We start from the raw sequence: 8,840 nt of genomic DNA, 5'->3' as shown, positions 1-8,840 counted from the left end.
ACAAAAAAGAAGAAATATCACCAAGCCACAAGGCAAGGCATAGACGCTGGGATTTTTTAATACCCCTGAGTTTACACATCATGCCTAGACACAAAGCACCCGCCTTGAACAATATCTCAGTTATTGTCCACCATGCAAACCCTCATTTTCTTCTCCAAGGAACATGAAAAGAGATGACGGTATGGCAGGAGGTGGGGCCTGCTTTGTAGCTCATTCAACTCGTTTATAGCTCAATCAGACTCGTTTTTCCAGTAGAATTGGATCCGGGGTCAGAATCAGTACATGGCAAGCCATGGGGGAGGGGGGTGTGCCGTTAAAGCCAGCGGTGACAAGCAGTGGCAGCCCAGTGACCAGGTGACAAGGGTCCGTGCAAGATGAAGGTGTTTATGTCTCTTCTGTTGGTTGCCATCGCTTGCATGACGTTCGGTAAGTTCTTGCTCTGATTTATCCAAACTCCTGCAAGAGATGCGGCATGACGGGATGGGATGATGTCCATGCCTCTCACTTGGAGCAGCTTTCAGCAAAAAAATCTGTTTTTGGAATATTTCCAGACTGCTGAGTGTTCAGGACTATCATAGTCTCATTGGGATGGTTAATTCAAGTTCTTTAGGAAGTGTTACAAGACAGAGTGTGATTATACTGGGTCATTTCTTTAATGCAAATTCCAGCTCTCACTTTTTATGTGTTCTTGCTCAATCTCACTCTCATTTCTTCTTTTTTTAAAAAAAAACCCCTTTCTGTTCCCCTTTTGCTACTTAACCCTGAAGCCAGCTAGCCAGTTTAATGCAGTGTGTGTAGCGGCTCTCTCTAATTATGTGTTGCATGTGTGGTTTATTAAACTTCAGCCATTAGAAGTGGGAAAGATGGGCTGGAACACAAAGCTGGTGGCTCAGGTACTACAGATTTTTCCAGCTCTATTTAGCAACACACCATGGTTTGCATGAAGTCAAAGACAATTCTGGCAGGGCGCCTTGGAAAAGGAACAAGCGTGAAGTGTTTTGGGGTTTTCCCCCATTTGCAGGAGGATTTGAGAGTTTGTCACCACAGGGAGTGACCCCCACCCTCCCCCCTCCCTCCTTTTTGTCCCTATTAGGCTATCTGTCACCTTGCTGGAGGGGGTAGGCTTGAAGCACACAGTCAACATGGGTAGACAACAGCAGCCTGTTATTAGGGGAGACCCATCTGGGATGTGGAGACAGGGAACAAGCCCCATAAATCCAGTCTGTACAGGGATGCTCCATTTCCATCAGTGGGGTTTGGTTGCTTCTCCTCTATCACCATCTCCACGAAGCCAGATCTGGAGGGGTGTTTGGAATACGAGTGTTTTCATTTGCTAGGAAGGGAATCCCCTCATCGCAGGCTGTCCTGCATGAGTGGTGATGCCATAAGCTCTAATGGTGGAAGGTGACTGTGTAGTGGAAAGGACACCCTGGCGTAGACTCCTCATCCCTTGATGCTGCCACCAGAATAACTTCTTGCACAAAAAGTTATTTTATATTGACAGTTCCAAGCTCAGAGTTTGTGTTAACCTGGGTGGCCAAAGTAAGTCCAATGTGGGGTAAGCACAGGAGCTGTGATTGTTAATTGGGTTATTTGCATGCTCTGCACTACTTCTCTAGATCCAGGCAGTGTAGGGTCTGATTTTATCTGTGACTGGGAGGTGGAGCTGTGTTAAGATTTTTTCCTTTGTATTTGTTTCCTTCTTATGTTGTAAGCTAAAACGTGAGGATATTTTCCTTCCTCCATCTTTGAGACTGCACAGCAGATTCAGCAAGAGAGGGACAAATGGTTGGAGAAAGAAGGGGGTTCTGGAGGATTTTTTGGGAGAACAAAACTGCTGTTTGACGAGACAGACCTAGAGCTGGAACAGTAGCCCTCTCTTTTGTGTAGTGCACTGACTGACCTGTTATCTCTAAGACATGTGTCCTGGCTCTGGTCACTAGTAGTTCAAAGCCTTGGGGTGCTTGTGCTTTGTCAAGATCAATGGGAGCTTCATGTGCTCACCACAGCTGCTACAGTAGAGATCAATCATCACTGCTCTCCAGAGCACAAGATATTTCCTTTCATCTTTATACCTGCTCATTCCGGGGATTTGTGACTGCTTGTCAATGGAGAGACAGCAGTTCAGAGAGGAAGATCATTAATTAATAGAGAGTGGCTTGGAGATAAGGGGACTCTATGGGCAGATGTCCTTAAGGGATGGACAAGAATCTGAAAGGCAGAATGCAGCAGGAAATCAGTGGGGTGGGATACAAATCTGGTCTAGGATTGACTCACCAACATAATTTTACCATCCTGCATAATGAGACTTTGTCAAGAGTTGGGCAGCCGGGGAGCAAAAGTCCCTGCTGTGACCCAGTGCTGCCACATTTGTCCCTTCTTGTCCTTCCCCACTTTCTCTGTTCTGTTCAGGTCAGCAGAATCAGGATGGATGCTTTGATTTGGCAGGCAAACGTTGGCAAATTTATTCTGCACACTCTCTCCTCTGCAAAACTGGGACAAAACCACGATGTATTTGCAGTTTCTTTAGGTTTTTTTTCTGGACATGAGTGGAATCTGTATAATTCTGGCATTTCCTGGAAAGACAGGCAGAGTTAAAGGATGGAAGATCTGCCAATATCCAAGTGAAGCTAGTAAAATCCCTTCTAAGAAATCCCAAGATTTTCTTCTATTTTATCTCCTCTTTTGCTTTCAGCACTCTAAAAAGAATGTGCTACAACTACATTGAAATATTTTAGCATTTTATATTTAACTCTTCTTATAAATAAGACTTCTAATATGTCTCTATTCCTTTCTATAGTGTAATTTCATTTTCAAGCTACTGCAGGTCTGCTTGTCTACGTTCAAGTTCTTAAAAGGCTTTAGGCTCTTAAAACAAAAAGAGACCACTACCATTTTGTCATGTTCACAAATATCTACCCTTCACAAACAGGCCAGATAGATATTTTAAAGCTTGCTTAAAACAAGGATTTTAGGCCACAGGTCTTTAAATCTCCAAGTCGTGGTGTTTCCTTCCTGCTCTGTGAGATGCCGGCTGACTATTGCTGCTGAAGAGCTGACTCATTTGCAAAAGTAAAGTTGTTTCATTCCAGCTTTTAGTTATTTTACTGTGTTAAACACATCCTGATCTGGTACCTTTTCCACCTCAAAAAAAGATAGATCTATAGCTACTATTTAACATATTTAGCTGTGTTTGAACCTGTTAGTCTGAGTCAGGTTAATGAAAATATATTTTCACACGTTGGGGACAAAGATCTCTTCATTTGACCTCCCTCTGTACTTATCTTTTGGTGTTTTTTTTTTTTGTTGTTGTTGGTTTTTGTTTTTTTGTGTTTTTTTTTTTTTTTTTTTTTTTTTTTTCCAAAGAGGAACACAAATACTGTGTCTTTGACTTGTCTGGTGACGAGTATCATGAAATCTGAGAATAATGACAAAACTTCCTCCCTAAAGATGTATTTGATAGCTGTCAGACATAGAATTAACACAAACAAAGCATCAGTCCACAATGGGCAAAACAGAATAATAAAGTTTGCTTTGAATAAAAGCAAGATTATTTCTGTGTCTGTTTATAAAAGGGCTCTTCCTGGCTTACTAGTTAGGGTGAAGTTGCATTATCTATTTTCATAAGGTGGCTTGCTTGCCTGAGCCTCCTGTTACGACACCCCATTTTAGGCATGCTGAGATGAGCTGAATTGTTTTTCTTTTTCAATGGGGATTAAAGGGATTTCAGCAGGGCTGTCACACAGATGGGGTGAGAACTTCTTTCCAGACCAAAGAGGGGTTGCTGCTCTGTGATTGTACCAAAATGTTTTGCTATGCCTGTGAAGCACACACATTCAGGTGCCTGCTAGTGGGTAGAAGAGAGGACCTAGATCAAATGTTGGGTTCCTCAGAAAGACCTTCAGAGAGCAAAGTTCCCTGAAAAGCTTGTCCAGAAATGGCTTCCTTGGTGTTAGGAAATACCAGATGTTATTTTGGCTTGATATCTTTAGCTTGGAGTGCTCTGGAAATACTTCATCACAACAGTCTGGGCTCTGGGAGTGCCTCTCTCCACCTCAAAAGTCTTTAAGCACTGAAAGACTTGGGCTGTGGTTATTCTGCATGTCTAGGAGCCAGCTGGCATCTACAGGCTTGCAAGGGCCTTTGCAGCTCTACAGGGAGCTCATGAAGAGCATCTATGAACTGGTGAGTGATGAGGCAGAGTGAACTACCTTGGACTGGATTTGGAGACCTGGGTACCAAAGTCTGTTTCTATGGTCTCTGCCTAGAGCAGTGCATATCCCCATGCATTCTATTATTGTGGCCACTTTTATCTTTTTAAAATAACTTCTTACACATTCTTCTCACAAAACCGGAATCTCAGCACAGGGGAAGAGTTGTGCTTAATTTGTTCTCATGGGTCAGTAAATTTGATGGAGATAGTTTCTTCTTTCTGGGACACACTCCTATCCGAGAGCTCCCAGTCTGTGGAAAGAGATGGAAGTGTGGACAACACCAATGAAATTCTCCCTGCTTCAACTCACACTCAAGTCTGGATTTTCTCTGATCCAGATCCTTCACCAAGGGGAAGTCATGCTTGATGAACTTGATAATCTTGTGTGATGAAGTGACTGGCCTGGTGGGATCCCGGAATATCCTCACTGACAAGCTGTTGAAGTATGGGCTGGGTGAACAGTGAAGTGGATTGAAAACTGGCTGAATGGCCAGGCCCAGTGGGTGGTGATCAGTGGTATAAAGTCTGCCTGAAGGCCAGTAACCTGAGGTGTACCCCAGAGGTCAATACTGGGTCCAGTCCTGTTTAACATCATTAATGATCTGCGTGATGGGGCATAGCTCACACTCAGCAAGTTTGTGGATGACACAAAACTGGGAGGAGTGACTGATACACCAGAGGGTCACGCTGCCATCCAGAGGGACCTTGACAGGTTGGAGAAATGGGCTGACAGGAACCTCATGGCATTCAACAAGGGGAAGTGCAAAGTCCTGCCCCTAGGGAAGAACAAACCCATGCACCAATATATGCTGGGGGCCATCCATCTGGAAAACAGCTCATCCGAAAAGGATCCGGGGATCTTGGTGGACAGCAAATTGAACATGAGCCAGTAACGTGCCCTTTCAGCAAAGAAGGCTAAAGGTATTCTGGGTTGCATTAGATGAAACATTGCCTGCAGGTCAAGACAGGTAATCCTTCCCCTCTACTCAACACTGGTGAGGCCGTACATGGAGTTCTGGGCTCCCCAGTATAAGAAAACCACGGACGTACTGGAGGAAGTCTAATGAAGGGCCACAAGGATGAGCATCTCTCCTCTGAGGAAAAGCTGAGAGAGCGGGGGCTGTTCAGCCTGCAGAAGAGAAGGCTCAAGGAGGGATCTTATTAATGTCTATAAATACCTGAAGGGACGGTGCAAAGAGAATGAAGCCAGGCTCTTTTCAGTGGTGCCCAGTGACAGGACCAGAGGCAATGGGCACAAACTGGAATGCAGGAGGGTCCCTCCAAACATCAGGAAACACTTTATTACTATGAGGGTGACTGAGCACTGGCACAGGTTGCCCAGGGAAGTTGGACAGTCTCCATCCTTGGAGATATTAAAGTTTCAACTGGACACAGTCCTGGGAAACTGGTTCTAGATGGTCCTGCTTGAGCAGGGTGATTGGACTAGATGACCTCCAGTGGTCCCTCTGGCCCCCACCATCTTGTAATTCTGTGAATTTGTGAGTCTATGATCTCTTTCTGATGCTCTATTAATGCAAAGGCAAGGAGAAAAGAAGATCCAAAGTAAGAACAGAGTTGAGGTAAACCAGCTGCAAGGTCTTACCTGTATCATGGGGTCTTCTGTGTGTGTGGCTCTGTCTTGCTTGACTTGTTACAAGGGGTCTGAAGCCACATCTAAGGCTGTGCTTTGACCACTAGACCACTGTGTTTCTCATTCTTATTGGCACAGATACCTTTTATTATTCCATTCCTGTTCTCAGTATGAAAATTTTGGAAAGACACCCTCCTCAGAGGTACCTGGAGGGGCATGGACAGAATCTGATGGTCCACACTAAGACCAGCCTCATGTTTTTCCTCCTTGCAGTGCTAACCTTGCAATGTTACACTTGCCAAGAACCTACTGCTGTTGATAAGTGCGTGACGATCCAGAACTGCACGAAGAATGAAACCATGTGCAAGACTACTATGTATTCCCTGGAGGACGGTAAGGACAATTACTTCTTTATCTATATTTTTAACATGAGTGAGTGTTTCTACAGTGAAGACTGCTGGTGTGGGGGAGCAGTACCTTTTCGCACTTAAATATGTAAACCTGGAAGACAGCTCCCACAGGGCAGAAAACAGTCTTCTGCTGTTACGGAAAGCAGTTTTCATAGGAGTGAATACTTAGTGAATGCAAACTCATAGTTAATGCTCAGTGTTGAGCATGGTTAGAAAAAGCATGTTGACTTGATCTTGAGACATGGAGCTAAAGAGCTCTCGCTCTCCAGACCGTTTGCATGACTCACACAATGGGTGTGGGTTAAACAGTGCTCTCCTGACCTGAGAACTGTTTGTGAAAGCTGGTTGGAGTAGAGAAGTCAGACTCAGTAAGGTGGGGACACCAACCTCCGGTTATCTGGAGGCAAAACAGAAATGCCCTTGAGTTGTCTGGAGCTCTCAGGAAGGCATTGTCAGTCTGGCTGATGACCCTACAGGTCATAACCTGTCCAAATAAAGAAATGGACTGTGAAGACGGAGGAAGATGAAGACCTCTTTTACGTGGTCCTGTTGATAAGGCTCTGGTTGCACATGGGAGAGGCAGGAGATAGTGAGCAGAGTAAAAGCAGAGGCAGAAAAAGTGCCTAATTGACCTTTTGCAGGGTAAAGCTGATCCAGGCAGGACACAGAGGATGCAAAGTGCTGTTCAGCTTGTGGCCACTCAGTGGGAACTGCTTCCTGGTAGGAAGTGGAACAGTTGTGTGTGAAATGGAGCTAAAACCTTGGTCTTGAAGGCAGCCAGTGTTTCACTAGGGACAGGGAGAGTTCTCCTCCATTCCTCCCATTGCTAACTGTTCTTTCTTTCTTTGTTGTAGTTTATCCCTTCGTGGGAGTCTCAACCGCCACCAAGATGTGCTCTTCCGTCTGCATCCCATCCGATGTGGATGGGATTGGCATGACACGCCCCGTCTCCTGCTGTTACACTGACTTGTGCAACACTGATGGCGCAGCTAGTTTGAGGATCAGCTTTGTGCCAGTTGGGATGATAGCAAGTTCCCTTTGTGCCCTCCTCTGGACTAGACTGTGAGGAGCTGATGGGGAGGTCTTTCACGCTGAAGAACCCCATGAAGAAGAGAATAAACCCCTGCCAGCCCAGCTTTCTGATTGGATGCCTCATGGACAACCCTCAACAGCTCCTGGAAATTGCTTTTTTAGTACCCGCCCTTTTCCCACGACCAAGAGAGAAGCAAAACTCAGGAAGTCCTGACACAAATTTTTGAATTGACTCTTCAACAACTCCCACAACAGTAACTATGGAGTTTCTTTGCTGTGATGGACTGCTTGGTTTTGAACTAAAAAATTCTGCTGTAAGAAGTATATTCAAAGCAAAAACCTTGCACTAAGAGCCTTCCAGACCTCCTTAGAGCAATTTTCCCCCAGCTGTTAGCCAGCAGAATAGGCTAGTCTTCCCCGATGAAATTCAGTTAGGTGGCAGGTCCTCTCCACCCCACAGTTTTGTGCTGGCTCTTTGTGCTGTCTAGATCTCCTTCTTTGTACACAAGAAATTAAGGAGACACTTCTGTGTCCAAAGTATGAGGCAGGAGACTAAAATTCCTGTGCCAGTGATCTATCCAAGGAGGCTAAAAATCTCACGTTTTCTGTACCCTGTTGAGCAGAATAAAAAGAATGTTGTGTTAAAACTCTAGTGATCAATAAAGTTATTTATAGTGCATCTGTGTTCTGATATTTTATTTTATTTTATTTTATTTTATTTTATTTTATTTTATTTTATTTTATTTTATTTTATTTTATTTTATTTTATTTTATTTTATTTTATTTTATTTTATTTTATTTTATTTTATTTTATTTTATTTTATTTTTTTACTGGGAAGATTATTTTTATTACTGGGAAGATTGGGTGATTTGTGTAATGGTTCTGGCCTGAATTTGGAATTCAGTGGAATGACTTTCCCCCTTGCTTCAATCCTCCAGAGCATTGTCTGCAATTCCTTGTGTTTTGGTAAGGGCTCCTACATTTTGATGTTATTCATCCTGGTCTGGTTCTGCATTTTCCTATAATCCCCTTCTCAAGATTCAGCAGAAATACCCTCCAATTATCACTCTGCTTGTGATATTTGGAATAATTAATAACAATATAATTTAAAGTCTTTCATGTAGCATATGTATTAGAGCAGGTTTTTAAGAGAGGTTGTATAATTTCCATCCCTGGAAGTTTTCATGATTTAGCTGGATGAAGTCCCGAGTAACTGGGCTGACCTCACAGTTGAGAGCTTTGATCAGGAACCTGGATTAGAAACCTCCTGAGGTTCCCCCTTCCAACCTGAGTTTCCTGTAATCCTGTGATGCACCCTCTAAGATCACCATTATTTCCAGGCATTCTGCAAAGTCTGGCAGATGTTTCTGCAATGATTTTTCACCTGTCCTGCATTGCTTCCCATTGCCAAAATGAGATCAAATTTGGAACGAACTGCAATTCTGCATTCACACACAGCTCCCATGTTGCTCAAATATAATTATTTTGCTGAAACAACGCTGTGTCGGGGGTCAGGGTGCTGCACTGGCGTGGAGGTGGCTGGATGAACCACATCCCTGGCTATGGAAGGACTTTGGGAACAAGCTGCAGGCT

The 8,840-nt window shown here is 43.9% G+C and overlaps 1 protein-coding gene across 1 annotated transcript; it reads left to right on the top strand.

Annotated features, from left to right (window-relative positions):
• Positions 1–290: 290 nt before the first annotated feature.
• On the top strand, positions 291–7,925 carry LOC141954826 (ly6/PLAUR domain-containing protein 2-like). Its single transcript, XM_074894784.1, has 3 exons — positions 291–426; positions 6,078–6,197; positions 7,069–7,925. Exons 1-3 carry the CDS (start codon positions 375–377, stop codon positions 7,278–7,280), a joined length of 384 nt encoding a protein of 127 aa, XP_074750885.1. The 5' UTR covers positions 291–374; the 3' UTR covers positions 7,281–7,925.
• The last annotated feature ends 915 nt before the right edge of the window (positions 7,926–8,840 follow it).

The sequence above is a fragment of the Strix uralensis genome, chromosome 1 (genome assembly GCF_047716275.1).
Source record: "Strix uralensis isolate ZFMK-TIS-50842 chromosome 1, bStrUra1, whole genome shotgun sequence".
In the NCBI taxonomy this organism is placed as follows: domain Eukaryota; kingdom Metazoa; phylum Chordata; class Aves; order Strigiformes; family Strigidae; genus Strix; species Strix uralensis.
The sequence above is the reverse complement of the archived record's forward strand: the minus strand, read 5'-3'. Positions and strand labels throughout refer to the sequence as shown.